We start from the raw sequence: 25,390 nt of genomic DNA, 5'->3' as shown, positions 1-25,390 counted from the left end.
GGCTGTACAGTAACATGCTATACATGACATCAGAGCTCAGGCTCTCCGCTTCACAGCTCTATGTTTTTTTGTTTGTCGTTGTTGTCTGAGTGAGGGAAATGCTGTAAATTAAGATGACTCAATGCATTTTGAAAGTTGAGAATCATAATGAAATACAAGCAAGCCAAACACCTCTGACTCCAAATGTGCACTTTACATATCATAAAAGTAATGTAATATATATATATATAGTGTCAACATTTATGATCACTATGTTTGATGTACAGTTACAAGATGATATGGCATTATACCCTGGGTTGCCCTGAACAGAACGAGCCTGTTTGTTGTATTGTAAAGAAAATGTTCCACGGACCACGCATCTGAATGCACTCATGACTCCATTCTATGCGCACCAAAATGACCATCTGCTTCTCTGAATTGCCTTGTGAAAGCCTAATACTGTAAGATAATATTTTATAACTTAGCTAGTCATGTTGGCAATAGAAGCTTTCAAATGATGCCCACCTGACCCAGATGGTGATTTATAATGGACTGTGTTTGGATCGTTTAGACAACAACAGCAATTGTGTGAAGGCGGGGATGCTGGGCTGTGTTCCAAAGAGTGTGTGTTCTAATTCCTCATTGACACAGCTAGGAGAGCTCAAATAGCACCTCATAGTTGAAGACTGAGTCATAAAAGTATGTTGAAATGACTTAGGAACTGTGCACACTTTGAAGAGGTTTGGGGCCACTTCGAGACGCCAGTTAGACTTCTCACTCAAACTCCTGTCATTATTTTGTTTTATGTTGCACCTTCCCCAAATTCTCCAAGAATATTCTTATGTTACTGAATGTATCCAGAGCATTTTCAGATTTCGTTTTGAACAAATGCGACGGAAAAGTACAGTTAATTTAAAATGCACATCAAATCAACAGTGTAAGGTTTGAATTCAGTCTTGTGTTAGGTGAACTGTTGTGTCTAATAATGTTCCCATAAATGCCAAACTGTTCCCTTTTCATTGTTACCATGGTTATGCGTTCCATATTTCTTCTGTACGAAACATTTCAATGTAGCCCTATCCATACAGGCCAATTCCCAGGAGTGTAAAGGGATAAGCAATGCAGAGGTTACTTCTCATAAATCATAGAATCCTTGCAACAAATCAGTTTTCCACTCCATTTGAGAGGGTCTTTTTTAAGGCAGTACAGTCAATGTAATTACTGAATTACTACACAGCCTTTGATCCTTGAGAATCATATTCCAGATGAGGGCAACTTGATTAAAAACATTTCATCCTTTGCAGAATTTCGGTGAGAGCACATTCAAGTACCCTTTGGTTGACTTTAATGACAAGTTAATAATTAATTCTGTCCTGATTAATAATTGATTCTGGCCAGCAGGATTTGCGAGCCAGAAGACACTTTATAACTACTGAATAGCAAATCATTAGCGTAAGAATAGTCTGTACAATAAGATTCTTTACTCATCCAAACCATTTGTAATCGATTATCATGTGGTTGCTTTCTTGTTCAACTGAAGAAGGTTAGAGACCCAAGAGAAATACGCATAGAGGTATACAGGAGCACGTCACAGAAAAAGATCAAAGACTTTTTGAAAACTTTGACATGATATAAAATGCAATCTGGACAAGCATTTCCACCCAATTTCCCTTGCACTATGGAATTATGTGTAACTGCATCAAACCATGACCCTTAAGCCAGTTTAAGTAAAAAAAACGCAGGTAATATTATTCAGAAAACTTTAATAACATAATGTGGGTTTTTTGCTGTCGATCATTGCATATGCAAAAAATTCTATACAATTTAAAGTTTTAAATATGCGTTCCACAGGGACTAGTTAAATGTAAGAAACTGTCAAAGTATTTCCTGTAAAAGTAGATGGAACAAGATGACTGGATGGTTCAATGAATACAGTAGAATAACATAAAAAAGAGTTGCAGTGATTTTCACGTTCTGTCAAGTGATTGAAGCTCGTTGTTACTGTGTGGATCGAAATTACCCCATTTGAGACTTGCTTCTTTGAGGTAGAAAGACGTTTTTCTCATAGCCTGTGGAAATTCACTGCTACAGTAAGCATTGTAAGGAATTCTCGAATACCTGGTGAAAGCTCTCTTATACACGTTCAAAATTATCCTTTTAAACTTCAAACTTACCATTAAGGAAGGCAGTGTTGAATTACTCTCAAATCAGAATAATTAGCTGGAAATGTTTTCCTCTGAGTATGACTATGTTGCATCTTTGAGGGGTTCATGTGGGCTCAATGTTTCCTTCAGAGGGTGATGAGTGAATCATGCTCAACGATAATCAGGCACGAAATTCAACAAGGCCTTGTATTAGAAATACCCTCCACTCAGGGATTCCATGCTGTTGGCATCCTTCACTACCCTCCACTCAGGGATTCCATGCTGTTGGCATCCTTCAACTACCCTCCACTCAGGGATTCCATGCCGTTGGCATCCTTCACTATCCTCCATTCAGGGATTCCATGCTGTTGGCATCCTTCAACTACCCTCCACTCAGGGATTCCATGCTGTTGGCATCCTTCACTACCCTCCACTCAGGGATTCCATGCTGTTGGCATCCTTCACTACCCTCCACTCAGGGATTCCATGCTGTTGGCATCCTTCACTACCCTCCACTCAGGGATTCCATGCTGTTGGCATCCTTCACTACCCTCCACTCAGGGATTCCATGCTGTTGGCATCCTTCACTACCCTCCACTCAGGGATTCCATGCCGTTGGCATCCTTCACTACCCTCCACTCAGGGATTCCATGCTGTTGGCATCCTTCAACTACCCTCCACTCAGGGATTCCATGCTGTTGGCATCCTTCACTACCCTCCATTCAGGGATTCCATGCTGTTGGCATCCTTCATTATCCTCCACTCAGGGATTCCATGCTGTTGGCATCCTTCACTACCCTCCACTCAGGGATTCCATGCTGTTGGCATCCTTCATTATCCTCCACTCAGGGATTCCATGCTGTTGGCATCCTTCACTACCCTCCACTCAGGGATTCCATGCTGTTGGCATCCTTCATTATCCTCCACTCAGGGATTCCATGCTGTTGGCATCCTTCACTACCCTCCACTCAGGGATTCCATGCCGTTGGCATCCTTCACTACCCTCCACTCAGGGATTCCATGTTGTTGGCATCCTTCAACTACCCTCCACTCAGGGATTCCATGCTGTTGGCATCCTTCACTACCCTCCACTCAGGGATTCCATGCTGTTGGCATCCTTCAACTACCCTCCACTCAGGGATTCCATGCTGTTGGCATCCTTCACTACCCTCCACTCAGGGATTCCATGCTGTTGGCATCCTTCACTACCCTCCACTCAGGGATTCCATGCTGTTGGCATCCTTCACTACCCTCCACTCAGGGATTCCATGCTGTTGGCATCCTTCACTACCCTCCACTCAGGGATTCCATGCCGTTGGCATCCTTCACTACCCTCCACTCAGGGATTCCATGCTGTTGGCATCCTTCACTACCCTCCACTCAGGGATTCCATGCCGTTGGCATCCTTCACTACCTTCCACTCAGGGATTCCATGCCGTTGGCATCCTTCACTACCCTCCACTCAGGGATTCCATGCTGTTGGCATCCTTCATTATCCTCCACTCAGGGATTCCATGCTGTTGGCATCCTTCAACTACCCTCCACTCAGGGATTCCATGCTGTTGGCATCCTTCACTACCCTCCACTCAGGGATTCCATGCTGTTGGCATCCTTCACTACCCTCCACTCAGGGATTCCATGCTGTTGGCATCCTTCACTACCCTCCACTCAGGGATTCCATGCTGTTGGCATCCTTCACTACCCTCCACTCAGGGATTCCATGCTGTTGGCATCCTTCATTATCCTCCACTCAGGGATTCCATGCTGTTGGCATCCTTCACTACCCTCCACTCAGGGATTCCATGCTGTTGGCATCCTTCACTACCCTCCACTCAGGGATTCCATGCTGTTGGCATCCTTCACTACCCTCCACTCAGGGATTCCATGCTGTTGGCATCCTTCACTACCCTCCACTCAGGGATTCCATGCTGTTGGCATCCTTCATTATCCTCCACTCAGGGATTCCATGCTGTTGGCATCCTTCAACTACCCTCCACTCAGGGATTCCATGCTGTTGGCATCCTTCACTACCCTCCACTCAGGGATTCCATGCTGTTGGCATCCTTCACTACCCTCCACTCAGGGATTCCATGCTGTTGGCATCCTTCACTACCCTCCACTCAGGGATTCCATGCTGTTGGCATCCTTCAACTACCCTCCACTCAGGGATTCCATGCTGTTGGCATCCTTCAACTATCCTCCACTCAGGGATTCCATGCTGTTGGCATCCTTCACTACCCTCCACTCAGGGATTCCATGCTGTTGGCATCCTTCAACTATCCTCCACTCAGGGATTCCATGCTGTTGGCATCCTTCAACTACCCTCCACTCAGGGATTCCATGCTGTTGGCATCCTTCACTACCCTCCACTCAGGGATTCCATGCTGTTGGCATCCTTCACTACCCTCCACTCAGGGATTCCATGCTGTTGGCATCCTTCACTACCCTCCACTCAGGGATTCCATGCTGTTGGCATCCTTCACTACCCTCCACTCAGGGATTCCATGCTGTTGGCATCCTTCATTATCCTCCACTCAGGGATTCCATGCTGTTGGCATCCTTCACTACCCTCCACTCAGGGATTCCATGCTGTTGGCATCCTTCACTACCCTCCACTCAGGGATTCCATGCTGTTGGCATCCTTCACTACCCTCCACTCAGGGATTCCATGCTGTTGGCATCCTTCACTACCCTCCACTCAGGGATTCCATGCTGTTGGCATCCTTCATTATCCTCCACTCAGGGATTCCATGCTGTTGGCATCCTTCAACTACCCTCCACTCAGGGATTCCATGCTGTTGGCATCCTTCACTACCCTCCACTCAGGGATTCCATGCTGTTGGCATCCTTCACTACCCTCCACTCAGGGATTCCATGCTGTTGGCATCCTTCACTACCCTCCACTCAGGGATTCCATGCTGTTGGCATCCTTCAACTACCCTCCACTCAGGGATTCCATGCTGTTGGCATCCTTCAACTATCCTCCACTCAGGGATTCCATGCTGTTGGCATCCTTCACTACCCTCCACTCAGGGATTCCATGCTGTTGGCATCCTTCAACTATCCTCCACTCAGGGATTCCATGCTGTTGGCATCCTTCAACTACCCTCCACTCAGGGATTCCATGCTGTTGGCATCCTTCACTACCCTCCACTCAGGGATTCCATGCTGTTGGCATCCTTCACTACCCTCCACTCAGGGATTCCATGCTGTTGGCATCCTTCACTACCCTCCACTCAGGGATTCCACGCCGTTGGCATCCTTCAACTACCCTCCACTCAGGGATTCCATGCTGTTGGCATCCTTCAACTACCCTCCACTCAGGGATTCCATGCTGTTGGCATCCTTCACTACCCTCCACTCAGGGATTCCATGCTGTTGGCATCCTTCATTCCATTTTCAATCTGAGTGAGTGAGCTCCAATTTCACAAATATAGTTTCACCACAATTCCTTTTAATGTTGTTGGTTGTGACTCACACTGAAATAGTAATGTTATTGGTTATGACTCAAACTAAAAGAGTAATAAACAACAATTAACCTCCAATATACGTTATAAAGAAATCAAGACCAAAGTTGGATTCCCACCTGGGTCTTTAAAAATGTAATTTTAGAAAGTTCAACGCTCAAAACCGTTGTCCAGGTTTTAATTATCTAGTGAAGTAGTACATTGTAACATGACCCATAAGAGACTAAGCAAAGCCACTCATGCATGATAACCTGGATGTGTTGTAAACAGTAGGCCAGTAGGATATAATTAACTACATCTCTGGGTAAACATCCATTGTAGCCAACCACCATTATTGGTGTCTTACCTGTCCCGCAGGTGGCACTGCACTCAGTCCATGAGCCATACTTCCAGAAGAAACCGGGGATAGGGATATCATTGTCTGAGTCCAGAAGAGTCTCTCTATGGATGGTGTACTCATAGCGCACCCCTGGGTTGGTCTCCTGGAAGAGTAGCTATAGAACACATAGGATGAGACAGACGAGACAGCATGAAAACAGACAGGATGAGACAGACAGCATGAGAGACGAGACAGACAGCACGAGACAGACAGCACGAGAGACGAGACAGACAGCATGAGATAGACGAGACTGACAGCATGAGACAGACGAGACAGACCAGCACGAGACAGACAGACAGCATGAGACAGACGAGACAGCATGAGACAGACGAGACAGACAGCATGAGACAGACGAGACAGACAGCACGAGAGACGAGACAGACAGCATGAGACAGACGAGACAGACAGCATGAGACAGACGAGACAGACAGCATGAGACAGACGAGACTGACAGCATGAGACAGACAAGACAGACAGACAGCATGAGACAGATGAGACAGCATGAGACAGACATAAGCACAAAACACACAAACTAAAAAGGTCAAACAGTCAACAAGCCATTGCTGCTTCGGATCACATATTTCTTGAAGTGAATGATGTTGAAGGGTTTGTTGTTTGGTGTGTACTGTGTGTGTGTGTGTACTATGTGTATGTGTCATGCTGTGCAGTGGTATGGGGGGGGGCATGTCTTTTGGGGAGTGTGTGGAATGTGCTCATGTTAGTGGTTTGAGGTGTGTGTGGCTAATATGTGTTTAGGAGATTGGATCGGGTGGTGGATGATGATCGCACAGGAGGGGGGCATGGATGGTATTTCCTCCCAGATGGCCATCTCACCCGCATGCTGGGGCTCTCAGCGAGTCAACACACCTATTCCAGCCAACAGCACAATCACATACCAATTTCCACTTTAATTTCTGGACCAAGCATCATTGGGAGGCCCAGAGCTGATCTCAGCTATCCAAACAGACAGGATGTAAAGTTAGAACAGGTCAGCTTGGGACAGCACCGGGAGACTGCCAGGGCACAGAGTCTGTTGGCTGTGATACCCAGTGATACGCCGCCTGTATCCTAAGCTTGCACAGGCAGTAAGCAATAACTCATGTTGCATACTTCATTGAGCAGGGCTCTCCAACATTTTCTAGCATGAGAGCTACTTTAAATGAAATATGTCTCAAGCTATACATTCTTTCTAGCTTTCAAATAGGAACATTCTTCTTTTCTCTCCTCTGCAACTCTTCACCAGGTCCTTAGTGTAGAAGCGAATGTAGCGCACTGTTTTCTGTCAATATACCTGGTAAAATAATGGTTAATAAACAACTAACTGGGCCCTATAAAATCTGCAATTCCCCCCCCAATAATGTTTTATATTTTCCCAAATTATGTTCAGTTAAAAATGTCCTGGTTTTTCATTCTTAAAATTACTTTGGTTCATAGAGAAATAACGAAATTGGATGTTCTGAGTTCATGGTTCGGGCCCCTTAGTTCCAGTGATTGGAAATCGTAATGCTACAGCATACAATGACGATGTAGAAGATTCTGTGCTTCCAACTTTGTGGCAACAGTTTGGGGAAGGCCCTTTCCTGTTTCAGCATGACAATGCCCAAGCGCACAAAGCGAGCTCCATACAGAAATGGTTTGTCAAGATCAGTGTGGAAGAACTTGACTGGCCTGCACAGAGCCCTGACCTCAACCCCATCGAACACCTTTGGGATGAATTGAAGCACCGACTGCGTGCCTGACCTCACTAATGCTTGTGGCATGGAAGCAAGTCCCAACATCTAGTGGAAAGCCTTCCCAGAAGAGTGGAGGATGTTATAGCAGCAAAGGAGGGACCATATTAATGCCGATGATTTTGGAATGAGATTTTCGACTAGAAGATGTCCACATACTTTTGGTCATGTAGTGTACTTCTGCCAGGTAAGCCTACTTTGCAGGTAACATTTAATTGAGAAGGTTTTAGGGAAAGTATTTCTGTCAAGCCACAAGATGGTTACCACATCAAATGGCTACACACTGAGTGATAGACCAACGCACGCACGACACAGACAGACATAATGCTGGAAATTCATTGACAGATACTGTGTTAGGTTTGGCTTTTGAAGACGATAGTGGCTAACCAGGGATGGGATAATGTCAATGTTGTGTTGATTAGATAGCAATGTGATGGTCCCACAACACAAACTTCAAATGTCACTCACAACAAAGGGAACTAACAAAGAAAATCAATTTGACAACCAAAACAAAACCGAAAGGGGTTCAAAGGAAGTTCAAATCAAATGTTATTGGTCACATACACATGGCCAGCAGATGTTAATGCGAGTGTAGCGAACTGCTTGTGCTTCTAGTCCCGACAGTGCAGTAATATCTAACAAGTAATCTAACAATTCCCCAGCAACTACCTAATATACACAAATCTAAAGGGATGGGGCCTCCCGAGTGCTGCACTGGTCTAAGGCACTGCATCGCATTGCTAGCTGTGGCACTAGAGATTCTAGGTTCAAGTCAAGGCTCTGTCGCAACCGGCTGCAACCGGCAGACGCATGGGGCGGCGCACAATTGGCCCAGCGTCTTCCAGGTTAGGGGAGGGTTTGGTCGGCAGGGATGTCCTTGTCCCATCGCGCACTAGCGACTCCTGTGGCGGGCCGGGCGCAGTGCATGCTGATACGGTCGCCAGGTGTAAGGTGTTTCCTCCGACACATTGGTGCGGCTGGCTTCCGGGTTAAGTGGGCATTGTGTCAAGAAGCAGTGTGGCTTGGTTGGGTTGTGTTATGGAGGACATGCGGCTCCTGACCTTTGCCTCTCCCGAGTCCGTACAGGAGCTGCAGCAATGAGACAAGACTGTAACTACCAATTGGATACCAGAAAATTGGGGGGGAAAGGGGTAACAATTTTTTTTAAAGTAAAATCTAAAGGGATGGAATAAGAATATGTACATATAAATATACGGATGAGCGATGGCCGAGCGGCATAGGCAAGATGCAATAGATGGTATAAGATACAGTATATACATATGAGATGAGTAATGTAAGATATGTAAACATTATTAAAGTGGCATTGCTTAAAGGGACCTGTGATCCATTTATTAAAGTGGCCAATGATTTGAGTCTCTATTTACGCAGCAGCCTCTCTGAGTTAGTTATTGCTGTTTAGCAGTCTGACGGCCTTGAGATAAAAGCTGTTTTTCAGTCTCTAGGTCCCAGCTTTGATGCACCTGTACTGACCTTGCCTTCTGGATGGTAGCAGTATTGACAGGCAATGGCTTGGGTGGTTGTTGTCCTTGATGTTCTTTTTGGCCTTCCTGTGATATCGGGTGGTGTAGGTGTCCTGGAGGGCAGGTAGTTTGCCCCCGGTGATGCGTTGTGCAGACCGCACGTTGTGGGCGGTGCAGTTGCCGTGCCAGGCGGTGATACAGCCCAACAGGATGCTCTCAATTGTGCATCTGTAAAAGTTTGTCAGGGTTGTGTGGGTGGACCATTTCAGTTTGTCTGTGATGTGTACACCCAGGAACTTAAAACTTTCCACCTTCTCCACTGCTGTCCCTTCGATGTGGATAAGGGGGTGTTCCCTCTGCTGTTTCCTGAAGTCCACGATCATCTCCTTTGTTTTGTTGACGTTGAGTGAGAGGTTGTTTTCCTGTGCACTCACCTCCTCCCTGTAGGCTGTCTCATCGTTGTTGGTAATCAAGCCCACTACTGTTGTGTTGTCTGCCGACTTGATTGAGTTGGAGGCGTGCATGGCCACACAGTGTTGAGGGTCAGCGAAGTGGAGATGTTTCCTACCTTCAATACCTGGGGGCGGCCCGTCAGAAAGACCTGGACCCAATTGCACAGGGCAGGGTTGAGACCCAGGGCCTCCAGCTTGATGATGAGCTTGGAGGGTACTATGGTGTTGAATGCTGAGCTATAGTCAATGAACAGCATTCTTACATAGGTATTCCTCTTGTCCAGATGGGATAGGGCAGTGTGCAGTGTGATAGTGATTGCATCGTCTGTGGACCTGTTAGGGCGGTATGCAAACTGAAGTGGGTCTAGGGTGGCAGGTAAGGTGGAGGTGACATGATCCTTGACTAGTCTCTCAAAGCACTTCATGATGACAAAAGTGAGTGCTACGGGGTGATAGTCATTTAGTTCAGTTACCTTTGCCTTCTTGGGTACGGGAACAATTGTCGCCATCTTGAAGCATGTGGGAACAGCAGTCTGGGATAGGGAGCGATTGAATATGTCCGTAAACACACCAGCCAGCTGGTCTGCACATGCTCTAAAAGACGTGGCTAGGGATGCCCTCTGGGCCAGCAGCCTTGCGAGGGTTAACACGTTAAAATGTCTTACTCATGTCGGCCACGGAGAAGGGGGGCCCGCAGTCCTTCTTAGCGGGCCGCGTCGGTGGCACTGTATTATTCTCAAAGCAGGCAAAAAAGGTGTTTAGTTTGTCTGGAAGCAATACGTCGGTGTACGTGACGTGGCTGGTTTTCCTTTTGATGTCCGTAATTGCCTGTAGACCCTGCCACATACGTCTCGTGTCTGAGCCGTTGAATTGCGACTTCACTTTGTCCCTATGCCGACATTTTGCTTGTTTGATTGCCTTGCAGAGGGAATAACTACACTGTTTATATTCGGCCATATTCCCTCCTCTTCCTCTTTCCATGGTAAAATGCAGGGGTTCGCGCTTTCAGTTCTGCGCGAAAGACACCATCCATCCATGGTTTTTGGTTAGGGTAGGTTTTCATAGTCACAGTGGGTACAAAATCTCCAATGCACTTCCTTATAAACTCACTCACCGAGTCAACGTATAGATCAATGTCATTCTCTGAGGCTGGCTGGAACATTTCCCAGTCCGCGTGATCAAAACAATCTTGAAGCGTGGATTCCGATTGGTCAGACCAGTGTTGAACGGTTCTAGTCAAGGGTACATCCTATTTGAGTTTCTGCCTATAGGACGGTAGAAGCAAGATGGAGTCGTGGTCGGATTTGCCGAAGGGATGGCGGGGGAGGGCCTTGTATGCATCACAGAAGTCAGAGTAGCAATGGTTCAGTGTATTGCCCGCGCGGGTGCTGCAATCAATATGCTGATAGAATTTAGGTAGCCTTTAGGTTCTGAAAGACAACCATGTTTGTGCCCACTTAAAGTTGGCAAAGCCACTAGTAAGGGGTTCTAAGGCCTCCGACTCTGTCAATCACCACATCCTTATCGGTAGACTCAACAGCCTTGGTTTCTCAAATGACTGCCTCGCCTGGTTCACCAACTACTTCTCTGATAGAGTTCAGTGTGTCAAATCAGAGGGCCTGTTGTCCGTTCCTCAGGCAGTCTCTATGGGGGTGCTACAGGGTTCAATTCTCGAGCCGACTCTTTTCTCTGTATACATCAATGATGTCGCTCTTGCTGCTGGTGATTCTCTGATCCACCTCTACGCAGACGACACCATTCTGTATACTTCTGGCCCTTCTTTGGACACTGTGTTAACTAACCTGGCAAGCTTCAATGCCATACAACTCTCCTTCCGTGGCCTCCAACTGCTCTTAAATGCAAGTAAAACTAAATGCATGCTCTTCAAGCGATTGCTGCCCGCATCTGCCTGCCAGTCCAGCATCACTACTCTGGATGGTTCTGACTTAGAATATGTCGACAACTACAAATACCTAGGTGTCTGGTTAGACTGTAAACTCTCCTTCCAGACTCACATTAAGCATCTCCAATCCAAAATTAAATCTAGAATCGGCTTCCTATTTCGCAACAAAGCATCCTTCACTCATGCTGCCAAAAATACCCTCGTAAAACTGACTATCCTACCGATCCTTGACTTCGGCGATGTCATTTACAAAATAGCCTTCAACACTCTACACAGAAAATTGGATGCAGTCTATCACAGTGCCATCCAACGCCCCATATACTACCCACCACTGCGACCTGTATGCTCTCATTGGCTGGTCCTTGCTTCATATTCGTCGCCAAACCCACTGGCTCCAGGTCATCTATAAGTCTTTGCTAGGTAAAGCCCCGCCTTATCTCAGCTCACTGGTCACCATAGCAGCACCCGTAGCACGCACTCCAGCAGGTATATTTCACTGGTCACCCCCAAAGCCAATTCCTCATTTGGCCGCCTTTCCTTCCAGTTCTTTGCTGCCAATGACTGGAACGAATTGCAAAAATAACTGAAGCTGGAGACTCACATCTCCCTCACTAACTTTAAGCCCATCCAACTACCTCATCCCCATATTGTTATATATATTTTTTTCCCCTTTGCACCCCAGTATCTCTACTTGCACATCTATCACTCCAGTGTTTAATTGCTAAATTATAATTACTTTGCCACTACGGCCTATTTATTGCCTTACCTCACTAATCTTACCTCATTTGCACACACTGTATATAGACTTTTCTATTGTGTTATTGACTGTGTGTTTGTTTATTCCATGTGTACTCTGTGTTGTTGTTTGTGTCACACTGCTTTGCTTTATCTTGGCCAGGTCGCAGTTGTAAATGAGAACTGTTCTCAACTGGCCTACCTGGTTAAATAAAGGTGAAATAAAATTTAAATAAATAAATCATTGCCTTCACTGCCATTCAGAATAGTGATTGAATAGTCAATAATAAAAAAAGACACCCATGTGGGTGCACACTCGGCAGTGGTGGGAAAATACCCAATTGTCACACTTGAGTAAAAGTAAAGATACCTTCATAGAAAGTTACTCAAGTAAAAGTGAAAGTCACCCAGTAAAATACTACTTGAGTAAAAGTCAAAAAGTATTTGGTTTTAAACATACTTAAGTATTAAAAGTAAATATAATTGCTAAAATGTACTTAAGTAACAAAAGTAAACGTACAAGTATAAATCATTTAAAATTCCTTATATAAAGCAAACCATACGGCACAATTGTCTTCTTGTTTTTTTACATTTAGGTATAGTGTGGGGCACATTTCAACACTCGGACATTATTTACATATGAAGCATTTGTGTTTAGTGAGTCCACCAGATAAGAGGCAGTAGGGATGACCAGGGATGTTCTCTTGAGTGTGTGAATTGAACCATTTTCCTGTCCTGCTAAGCATTCAAAATGTAACAAATACTTTTGGAGGTCAGGGAAAATGTATGGAGTAAAAAGGTACATCATTTTCTTAAGGAATGTAGTGAAGTAAAAGATGTAAAAAATATACAGATACTCCAAAAAAACTACTTAAGTAGTACTTTCAAGTATTTTTACGTAAGTACTTTACACCACTGCTAGTAAGGGGTTCTGAAAGGCACCCATGTGGGTGACCACTGAAAGTTGGCAAAGCCACTAGTAAGCGGTTCTAAAAGAGACCCACCATGGACGCCCACTAGGTTTGCCTCAACTAAAAGAGACCCACCATGGACGCCCACTAGGTTTGCCTCAACTAAAAGAGACCCACCATGGACGCCCACTAGGTTTGCCTCAACTAAAAGAGACCCACCATGGACGCCCACTAGGTTTGCCTCAACTAAAAGAGACCCACCATGGACGCCCACTAGGTTTGCCTCAACTAAAAGAGACCCACCATGGACGCCCACTAGGTTTGCCTCAACTAAAAGAGACCCACCATGGACTCCCACTAGGTTTGCCTCAACTAAAAGAGACCCACCATGGACGCCCACTAGGTTTTGCCTCAACTAAAAGAGACCCACCATGGACGCCCACTAGGTTTTGCCTCAGACTAAAAGAGACCCACCATGGACGCCCACTAGGTTTGCCTCAACTAAAAGACACCCACCATGGACGCCCACTAGGTTTTGCCTCAGACTAAAAGACACCCACCATGGACACCCACTAGGTTAACCTCAGACTAACAGACACCCACCATGGATGCCCACTAGGTTTGCCTCAGACTAAAATAAAAACCTACAACAACTTAGAAAAGGGAGTAAAAAGAATATGGAGCAAAACAAACAACACTCAGGCTTCTTTCAAACTTAAATCGGTTGAGCTCGAAATCGTCCCTCAGGCTAACGTGACATGTAGCTCTCCCAACATCTCTCAAGCTCCACTGGAGCGCTGGGCCAGCCACTCTTAAATATCACCTGGGCTAGCACAGGTGAAACACCTTCCGACTAACAAGATGGACAAACCAGCACAGGTGTAACACATACTTACTAACGAGGTGACCCCAATCAGGGCACCCTAAGTGCTAACGAGCTACCTCAAAATATAAATGGAAAAATCAAAACCTGTAACAGTACAGTAGCTGGATATGAAAATTGCATGTACTTTCAGAATTGTTCGGCAAGCTACTCATAGGTGGGCTGCGAGCTACTGGTAGCTCACCATCGACCTGTTGGAGACCCCTGCCATGGAGAAGGGTTCCTGGCAACTAATCTAATAAGCCTTTGTTTAACATTACAAATAGGTGATCAATTACACAATGTTGAACATTGTGGTCTCTGGGAAGACATTCGAGTACAATGTGAAATACAATAGAGAATGAGTACAAAAGTTGCTATTTTTGTGGGAAAAGAACAACAATATCTTTGCTAATTTCACTGTCACTGTCGTGTTAGTAGCTGGAACAAGCACATTTGTTTTCAGGCCAGATGAAACCCTAAATTCTGGCCTCCACTTTCACAGATGCCTCGTGTCTGATTGGATCATTCAAATCTACTGAAAGCATTGACAACCGCAGCATTAAAAACAATAGCCCACAGCATTATGTTGCAGTGTATGAATGATGTTACCATGGTAACTCTGTAGCACTCTGTATGCTGTAACTCTCTACATGTAGATCTCCACAGTCTAGATTTTAGTTTAGGTTGTGAAATCTGTTATTGGGTCACGGTGAAATAACTAAGTGGACTTCAGGAATCATATTGGAATGGGGCAAACATGACAAAGTCAAAGCACAAAGTGTTATGCCTGACTATCAAGTCATGTCACAGTGAGTTTGACAATTTTATACAGAGTTAGAAGTGAAACACTGGGTAGGATAAATAATTACACGATGCAGACTAAACAGAATTTGAGACAGTGGCTGTCAAGATTTGCGCTTGCCTATGACAAATGATTTTCCCAAAGAACTGTCATTTGTCATTCACAGTCACAGCACAGAACAAAACGTTATGGCGCCACACAATTCATCTTTGTTTTTACTGTCAATGTATTGGTGCTGATTCAAATCATTGTTATTAGAATCAGCTCTAGTGAGAGGATTGAAGCTCACTTCAGGCAAACTGGGAAACAAGAAAGCAATATTTGATTGAACAATATAAATCTTCTTTAGCTTTTTCCCAAAACTGACATCAAAGCAGGTTCTCATGGGACAAACTGATACACTGACAATTCTGAATAAAGCCCACTGATATAACAAATTATTCCGTAAGCAGTTACTAAGGCATATGCTATCAACACGCCAAAAGGAATACTCAATTAGTCATGAGTTGCATGTATTCCAATATAATCACAGCCACATTTTCAATCCAGTACATTGTCTTTCACCATCAAAAGGTCATGGATATTAATTTGTGGGTACTTGGCGTATGGACTATGTTTGTGAAGCTAATTCATTTGTCTTCCATCTTATGCTAGTACAGTAAGTAGATCAAGCTCAGACAAGCAAGACTGGCAGAAAGTGGAGTGTGATATTATTATCTTATCTGATTTTAAAGAGTGTTTACACTTGGCTGTGATATCGCTCAATATTTAATGAACATCCTTGTCTAAGTGAAATGCAAATGTGTTTTCTCTGTACAACGTGTTGCCAAGGTTTATAAAAATATTTCTCCAGTTGCCCCCAAACCCCATGGTAAATGTGTCCAATCTACCAGACACCTTACCTCCCAAGTGATACCTGAAACATGACAGGCTGAGTGCCACTTCAAGTGAGACACATGGGGTAAAGTGGTCAAGTGGGACATACAAAGCCCATCCACGCCAGACCCTCCATCACCACCTCCAACATGAGGTCCTGGAGACAAACACGTGAAGAACGCTGTGGAATCCAGGTCCATAGGGAACGCTCCTCATCTCCAATATCTATCAACACTCAGCAAACAATGTCTAATTCCAAACACCATGGTTACGTGTTTGCCCTTTGAGCACTCTTTTTGACACCTCCTTCGCCCTTCCCTCAAGTCATTGACTTTTCTGTGTGTCACTGGAAACTTGTTACAATGAACTGTAGTGTCCATTTGAGAGGACTTAACAACCGAGCTGCCACTTCCCTGATCCTGTGTTTGGACAGGCTGACACACTTAGGGGATGAATGAGCTTTGTGCAAGACGGGTAAAGAATGTGAGCAGACACAGTTGACACTAATGGAAAGGTAAAGCTGGGACCTGGGCAGTCGGCTCAACAGCTGTTCTCTCCACAGGGTTTTACTTGGACAAGGTGCAAATATTTGTTTAGAAAAGTATTTGTCTCTGAAAGGCATTCCAAAATGTTTCCTCTGGAGACGGAGATAGGAACATTGAATTTGAGTGGCACATGTCCCAAAACAAAAGCATTTTGGCTGAGAGAGTCATGGGGCCTTGTGACAGGCAAAATTATTTGGAAATCATCTGTTTCCATTGTGTCCTCACAGAGAGATAGAGATGCAAGGGAATTCTATCGCTAAATGTTCAGAAATAACATTGTAGATTGTTAAGTTGTTTCAGTGCTGCGCTGCCTGTGACCGTCATACAGTTACGTACACATGATCAATAATTTCTCACTTGTTGATTATAGGTTTCCACTTACTGCAGAACATAACAACTACAAGTCATCACACATGGTGCACTTACCTCACACAAGGTGGTCTCATCAGAGTTCATAACAAAAACATTGAAACATCAGTGAGAAACCACCACACAAACACTCATTTGGTGTGAGGGAGAGGGAGAAAGAGAGGGAGAGAAAGTTAAGCATCAACTCAGAGAGAGAAAGAGAGCGAGAGAGAGAGAGAGAGGCTATTAGTAGACTCCAGCAGTGCCAGTGAGAGGAGAGGTCAACATGACATCAGTGCCAGTACTCATCTCTCTGTCCACTGTCTGTGGTCCAGCAGACAGACAGAAGCTGTCCCCCTACCACCCCTACCCCGGTGGGCACCATGCCAGGCTAGGGGAGCTTCAGATCCCCACAGTGGGACAAAGCCCTTTATCTGCCCCCTGGTACTGCCTCCACCACTGGCCTGGTGTGGGCGTACCCCAACAGCAGAATGGTGTGGGCGTATACCGCTCATTAAAAATATTAATGCAAGTAGAAAACTGATTGTCTAGCTCATCCTCCTCTAGGCTGCTGATTGGCTAGCTCATCCTCCTCAGGGAGATGACAACGTGTTCTATGAGGAAATAGCCAGCGTTTTTGAAACCGTCTGTTTGAGATGGTTTTTTTAAAGTGCTTTTTTCTCCAATTTATGCTTCTGCCAGAAATAAGAGTACAGGACGAGTCAACAACATTATGTAGATATGAGTTAACAGATATGAGTTAATAGTGAGATTTTCACTGGGCTGTCAGCTACTTTAAAGTGTAAAAACAGGCATTGAGATTGTTGTTCAGTTGTTGTGATGCATTTGTACGGGTGTAGCTGTGAATTCATTTACTGTACATGGGGGGAATTTGTAATGACAGAGAGGATAGAATACAGCACCACCGTTCAAAACGAAATGGCTTCGACCAAAAAACCTTCTCTTTTGTAGCCGTAACACAAAGGAATTCCTGCTGGATGAGAATTGTACAGATTCAAAGTGGATTCTCTCAAGGTCAACAACAAACAATTATTGGAAACTGTACCCTTAGTTTTGCACAGGTTGGCACAGCAGGGTTAAAGTCTTTGAAATGACACAGCCTTGAAAATAAGAGACATTTATTTCATTACTGTAGCTCAGTGTAAACACCTGCACTGCCTGAACAACCAAACCCTGTTAGGGAATAATTACTGTAGCTCAGTGTAAACACCTACACTGCCTGAACAACCAAACCCTGTTAGGAAATAATTACTGTAGCTCAGTGTAAACACCTACACTGCCTGAACAACCAAACCCTGTTAGGAAATAATTACTGTAGCTCAGTGTAAACACCTGCACTGCCTGAACAACCAAACCCTGTTAGGGAATAATTACTGTAGCTCAGTGTAAACACCTACACTGCCTGAACAACCAAACCCTGTTAGGGAATAATTACTGTAGCTCAGTGTAAACACCTACACTGCCTGAACAACCAAACCCTGTTAGGGAATAATTACTGTAGCTCAGTGTAAACACCTACACTGCCTGAACAACCAAACCCTGTTAGGAAATAATTACTGTAGCTCAGTGTAAACACCTGCACTGCCTGAACAACCAAACCCTGTTAGGGAATAATTACTGTAGCTCAGTGTAAACACCTACACTGCCTGAACAACCAAACCCTGTTAGGAAATAATTACTGTAGCTCAGTGTAAACACCTACACTGCCTGAACAACCAAACCCTGTTAGGGAATAATTACTGTAGCTCAGTGTAAACACCTACACTGCCTGAACAACCAAACCCTGTTAGGGAATAATTACTGTAGCTCAGTGTAAACACCTGCACTGCCTGAACAACCAAACCCTGTTAGGGAATAATTACTGTAGCTCAGTGTAAACACCTACACTGCCTGAACAACCAAACCCTGTTAGGGAATAATTACTGTAGCTCAGTGTGAACACCTACACTGCCTGAACAACCAAACCCTGTTAGGGAATAATTACTGTAGCTCAGTGTAAACACCTACACTGCCTGAACAACCAAACCCTGTTAGGGAATAATTACTGTAGCTCAGTGTAAACACCTACACTGCCTGAACAACCAAACCCTGTTAGGGAATAATTACTGTAGCTCAGTGTAAACACCTGCACTGCCTGAACAACCAAACCCTGTTAGGGAATAATTACTGTAGCTCAGTGTAAACACCTACACTGCCTGAACAACCAAACCCTGTTAGGAAATAATTACTGTAGCTCAGTGTAAACACCTGCACTGCCTGAACAACCAAACCCTGTTAGGGAATAATTACTGTAGCTCAGTGTAAACACCTGCACTGCCTGAACAACCAAACCCTGTTAGGAAATAATTACTGTAGCTCAGTGTAAACACCTACACTGCCTGAACAACCAAACCCTGTTAGGGAATAATTACTGTAGCTCAGTGTAAACACCTACACTGCCTGAACAACCAAACCCTGTTAGGGAATAATTACTGTAGCTCAGTGTAAACACCTACACTGCCTGAACAACCAAACCCTGTTAGGGAATAATTACTGTAGCTCAGTGTAAACACCTGCACTGCCTGAACAACCAAACCCTGTTAGGAAATAATTACTGTAGCTCAGTGTAAACACCTGCACTGCCTGAACAACCGAACCCTGTTAGGAAATAATTACTGTAGCTCAGTGTAAACACCTGCACTGCCTGAACAACCAAACCCTGTTAGGGAATAATTACTGTAGCTCAGTGTAAACACCTACACTGCCTGAACAACCAAACCCTGTTAGGGAATAATTACTGTAGCTCAGTGTAAACACCTGCACTGCCTGAACAACCAAACCCTGTTAGGGAATAATTACTGTAGCTCAGTGTAAACACCTACACTGCCTGAACAACCAAACCCTGTTAGGAAATAATTACTGTAGCTCAGTGTAAACACCTACACTGCCTGAACAACCAAACCCTGTTAGGGAATAATTACTGTAGCTCAGTGTAAACACCTGCACTGCCTGAACAACCAAACCCTGTTAGGGAATAATTACTGTAGCTCAGTGTAAACACCTGCACTGCCTGAACAACCAAACCCTGTTAGGAAATAATTACTGTAGCTCAGTGTAAACACCTACACTGCCTGAACAACCAAACCCTGTTAGGGAATAATTACTGTAGCTCAGTGTAAACACCTGCACTGCCTGAACAACCAAACCCTGTTAGGAAATAATTACTGTAGCTCAGTGTAAACACCTGCACTGCCTGAACAACCAAACCCTGTTAGGGAATAATTACTGTAGCTCAGTGTAAACACCTACACTGCCTGAACAACCAAACCCTGTTAGGAAATAATTACTGTAGCTCAGTGTAAACACCTGCACTGCCTGAACAACCAAACCCTGTTAGGGAATAATTACTGTAGCTCAGTGTAAACACCTACACTGCCTGAACAACCAAACCCTGTTAGGAAATAATTACTGTAGCTCAGTGTAAACACCTGCACTGCCTGAACAACCAAACCCTGTTAGGGAATAATTACTGTAGCTCAGTGTAAACACCTACACTGCCTGAACAACCAAACCCTGTTAGGGAATAATTACTGTAGCTCAGTGTAAACACCTACACTGCCTGAACAACCAAACCCTGTTAGGGAATAATTACTGTAGCTCAGTGTAAACACCTACACTGCCTGAACAACCAAACCCTGTTAGGGAATAATTACTGTAGCTCAGTGTAAACACCTACACTGCCTGAACAACCAAACCCTGTTAGGGAATAATTACTGTAGCTCAGTGTAAACACCTACACTGCCTGAACAACCAAACCCTGTTAGGAAATAATTACTGTAGCTCAGTGTAAACACCTGCACTGCCTGAACAACCAAACCCTGTTAGGAAATAATTACTGTAGCTCAGTGTAAACACCTACACTGCCTGAACAACCAAACCCTGTTAGGGAATAATTACTGTAGCTCAGTGTAAACACCTGCACTGCCTGAACAACCAAACCCTGTTAGGAAATAATGACTTCTAATCAAAAGCCAACAACGTCTTAGATCTCCATGAAACTAGAACCACAGAGCCGATCATGCAAAATAGAGTTTAATTGAAAAGAGATGTCCCGGTTTGATTAAAGTTGAATAAAACAAATCAAATATGTGTAAGTGAACATTTTGTCTGTTTACGCGTTGCTTTTCCTGGATAACATCTCTCAAGTGGAAGGTATTTTTGATAAACAAACCATGCAATGCCTGTTAAACAACAATTCGGAGTATTTGGCACATGCTGTGTGTGTGTGTGTGTGTGTGTGTGTGTGTGTGTGTGTGTGTGTGTGTGTGTGTGTGTGTGTGTGTGTGTGTGTGTGTGTGTGTGTGTGTGTGGTGCACGCGCATGTGATCCAACCTGTATCCACACTGGCTCTAGGGTTGGCCCAGGGGAGGTCAAGTTCTCCAGTTGGCCTGTCCTCTCATAGGTGAACACCGTCCCCGCTGCCTTGTATTCCCCATTCCATTGGATAGTCCAACCGCCATTCAGGAAGTACTTGCCGGGGTCGTCACTCCGGAGAGCCAAGAAATTCCCAGCCTCAGCCACCTCCTCGATGCGAATGTCCCGAGCCCCCTCTGGAATCAGCCCAATGTCCACATACCCTGGGAGACAGACAGGGTCCAGTCAAGACGGGCTGTTCAACTTCCATCTCTACTACCCTCAGTACACTTCTACTGAAACTTTACTTTTCTCCTTTTCAATCTGACCTAGTTTATTGTCTTGTAATCCACCCAGCTTGATACCTTCTTAATACCTCCACAAAAAGTGACTGATGTCAGACTTGTGCTTTGAAGTCTATGGGAATATAATACTGTACCACCAAACATTTGGTTGATTATGAGACAGAAACTCGAGATGCAGTACATGACCTAGTTCACATTCAAACTGACAGCTCAAACCAAGCTATGGGACGCTGACAACAATACCCAGTGTACAGTACACTGTCTATCACTTTAAAAACACTATCACTTTAAAACCTGTTCCAGAGTCAGTCTGGATGTTTATCTCATAATGGTAAAGGTTTTGATTGGGGTGAGGAGAGCTGATTTTGTACGTTTGCCCACTGACAAAGAAATGATTAGTCTGTAATTTTAATGGTAGGTTTATTTGAACAGTGAGAGACAGAATAACAAAAAAATCCAGAAAAACACATGTCAAAAATGTTATAAATTGATTTGCATTTTAATGAGGGAAATAAGTATTTGACCCCTCTGCAAAACATGACTTAGTACTTGGTGGCAAAACCCTTGTTGGCAATCACAGAGGTCAGATGTTTCTTGTAGTTGGCCACCAGGTTTGCACACATCTCAGGAGGGATTTTGTCCCACTCCTCTTTCTCCAAGTCATTAAGGTTTCGAGGTTGACGTTTGGCAACTCGAACCTTCAACTCCCTCCACAGATTTTCTATGGGATTAAGGTCTGGAGACTGGCTAGGCCACTCCAGGACCTTAATGTGCTTCTTCTGAAGCCACTCCTTTGTTGCCTTGGCCGTGTGTTTTGGGTCATTGTCATGCTGGAATACCCATCCACGACCCATTTTCAATGCCCTGGCGGAGGGAAGGAGGTTCCCACCCAAGATTTGACGGTACATGGCCCTGTCCATCATCCCTTTGATGCGGTGAAGTTGTCCCGTCCCCTTAGCAGAAAAACACCACCAAAGCATAATGTTTCCACCTCCATGTTTGACGGTGGGGATGGTGTTTTTGGGGTCATAGGCAGCATTCCTCCTCCTCCAAACACGGCGAGTTGAGTTGATGCCAAAGAGCTCCATTTTGGTCTCATCTGACCACAACACTTTCACCCAGTTGTCCTCTGAATCATTCAGATGTTCATTGGCAAACTTCAGACGGGCATGTATATGTGCTTTCTTGAGCAGGGGGACCTTGCGGGCGCTGCAGGATTTCAGTCCTTCACGGCGTAGTGTGTTACCAATTGTTTTCTTGGTGACTATGGTCCCAGCTGCCTTGAGATCATTAACAAGATCCTCCCGTGTAGTTCTGGGCTGATTCCTCACCGTTCTCATAATCATTGCAACTCCACGAGGTGAGATCTTGCATGGAGCCCCAGGCCGAGAGATTGACAGTTCTTTTGTTTCTCTTCCATTTGCGAATAATCGCACCAACTGTTGTCACCTTCATAGCAAGCTGCTTGGCGATGGTCTTGTAGCCCATTCCAGCCTTGTGTAGGTCTACAATCTTGTCCCTGACATCCTTGGAGAGCTCTTTGGTCTTGGTCATGGTGGAGAGTTTGGAATTTGATTGATTGATTGCTTCTGTAGACAGGTTTCTTTTATACAGGTAACAAGCTGAGATTAGGAGCACTCCCTTTAAGAGTGTGCTCCTAATCTCAGCTCGTTAACCTGTATAAAAGACACCTGGGAGCCAGAATTCTTTCTGATTGAGAGGGGGTCAAATACTTATTTCCCTCATTAAAATGCAAATCAATTTATAACAGTTTTGACATGCGTTTTTCTGGATTCTTTTGTTGTTATTCTGTCTCTCACTGTTCAAATAAACCTACCATTAAAATGATAGACTGATCATTTCTTTGTCAGTGGGCAAACGTACAAAATCAGCACGGGATCAAATACGTTTTTCCCTCACTGTATATCAGTAGACGTTCTCCAGTGATTTTTTAAAATACTTTCACTGTAGAAAAGGTGGTATCTCAAGTATAAATACAGTAAAGTAAACACCAAAGGGTAAAATGTGCTATGTCACGGCATACAGAACCTTGACCACCAATTGGGATGTGGCTTTTGTTAAGTAAATCAGGAGTTAAATGAGGTGAAAAGGAGACTGGAGGGCCACTTTAAGTGCAGAGAGTAGCATACCAAGCCCTTCGCTCTCCTTAAAGGTCTTCTTCACAGTCTCACAAGTAGACCCGTTGCCATGGCAAACCCCACAGCGATCCTCCACCGCGTTGGAGTCAATCTCATAGTCACACCCCACATTCTGAAAAGATCAAAACAAAGCAAGAACCTGCCGATTCATACTACATAACGATGGAACTGACAGCAGAGAAGATTGACAGGCCTTCCGCAGAGAATTAAGGATAACCTAAAATGGATGCCACGCATTACAGTGTATGGTGTCCATTTTAGGACATCAGTACGTGTTTGGGTTCAATCTTCAGGGTTCAACAGAATCACATTAAGATAGTTTGAGGACAAAATAATGTGCTTGCACTGAAACAAAAGTATCCATCAATACGTCCACTTTGCAGCAAAATATTCACAATTGGTCTTTTTTTCTAAAATACTCATAGTGAGTACTATAATAATGTTGTGAAAATAATGTGGACAAAATGAACATTTATAAGAGAAACTTTCTATATTCAAATTCACAGTTCTGCTAGATAATCATCTCCCCATTTACTCTGTAAAGTCCCTGAGATAATGAAAAATGAGTGTTGTCTGAGGTGATGCAGAAAATTAACAACAAACAAAGAAAAAATGCTAAGGTAGCAATAAGCAATGAGCACAAGGCAGGACAATCTCCTGTGGCGTGATAGGACTCAGGAATTAGCATTTGATAACTGGGGTTATCACAACCACATGTGTCCCCACTACATCTAGTCACCAAATTATCCATCTACTATACCTATGTTATTTGGAAAGAATATGGACAAAATGAAAACTTATCAGAGAAACGTTCTATATTCAAATTCTCAGTTGGATCCTAACATCAATATTTGACTGGTTTATAAACAGCCTAAATATTTAACTGCTTTCAGCCAAAACCAATTAAACAAAGCCAGCATTTAAAAAGAACGTCTCAACTGGGGTCACGACAACAAAATGTGATCCTCGCCCAATGAAGTCATCCAAATTCGTTTCTACGTCCAGTCAGAGCGTAGAGCACAGTCTGAAAGTTTGGATGAAGATATTGGACAAGAGTGAGACTATGTTGGGAGATAATGACTTTATCCATCAATACGTCCGCCTTGCAAGTCAAATATTAACGTGTATTTTCCAAAAATAACCATAGTATGTACTATAATAACGTTGTGTGGAAAGAATGTGGTCAAAATAAAAAAATGGAGATCATGAAAAATGATTTTGTCTGAGGTGATGCAGAAAACTAATGTCACCTGTCTGACACGTAAAATGAAAAGTGAGGGAAACTTTTGAGCACAAGGCTCTATGATCTCCTGTAGAGTGACAGGACTCAGGAATGAGCATTTGTCAACAGAGGAATAGTTCACCTTAAAAACAATGTTTGACAAACATTTCCATAGCTCAAACGGGATCTATGTATCATTTGTTGTGTATCATAGGAGGTTAGTGGTACCTTAATTAGGGGAGGACGGGCTCGTGGTAATGGCTGGAGCAGAATTGGTGGAATGGTATGAAATCCACCAAACGCATGGTTTCCATGTGTTTGATGCCATTCCATTTGCTCTGTTCCAGACGTTATTATGAGCCTTCCTCCCCTCAGCAGCCTCCACTGTGTATACTGTGAAACATAGAGGTTCCAATTGCTCATTGTTTCAGTAGCTTCGGTGAAACTGAGCCCTGCTGATTTATCCTGTTGCATATAGCCTAGCCAGATCTTTACAACAGATGGTGTGGATTGAGCTAAACTTCAGATGACTTTGTGCTGTATGAAAACATCGGACAAACTTTGTTTTAGTGTGAACTATCCCTCTGGAGTGATGACTCACAAATGAAACTATCCCTTTAAACTGAGGTGATCCTTCCCTTTAACCTCAGTGGCATTGTGAACTCTAAATCCCT

The 25,390-nt window shown here is 44.2% G+C and overlaps 1 protein-coding gene across 1 annotated transcript in view; it reads right to left on the bottom strand.

The window, feature by feature from the left end:
• The window catches only part of LOC115167442 (A disintegrin and metalloproteinase with thrombospondin motifs 7-like), a 180,697-nt gene that overhangs the window by 63,386 nt on the left and 91,921 nt on the right, over positions 1 to 25,390 (bottom strand). Inside the window, exons 14-16 of the mRNA XM_029721856.1 lie at positions 23,486 to 23,606; positions 21,010 to 21,254; positions 5,937 to 6,084 (exon numbers count right to left, since the gene is read on the bottom strand). Coding sequence (XP_029577716.1) covers positions 5,937 to 6,084; positions 21,010 to 21,254; positions 23,486 to 23,606 — 514 coding nt within the window. The remainder of the gene's footprint in view (positions 1 to 5,936; positions 6,085 to 21,009; positions 21,255 to 23,485; positions 23,607 to 25,390) is intronic.

The sequence above is a fragment of the Salmo trutta genome, chromosome 29, assembly GCF_901001165.1.
Source record: "Salmo trutta chromosome 29, fSalTru1.1, whole genome shotgun sequence".
In the NCBI taxonomy this organism is placed as follows: Eukaryota; Metazoa; Chordata; class Actinopteri; order Salmoniformes; family Salmonidae; genus Salmo; species Salmo trutta.
The sequence above is the reverse complement of the archived record's forward strand: the minus strand, read 5'-3'. Positions and strand labels throughout refer to the sequence as shown.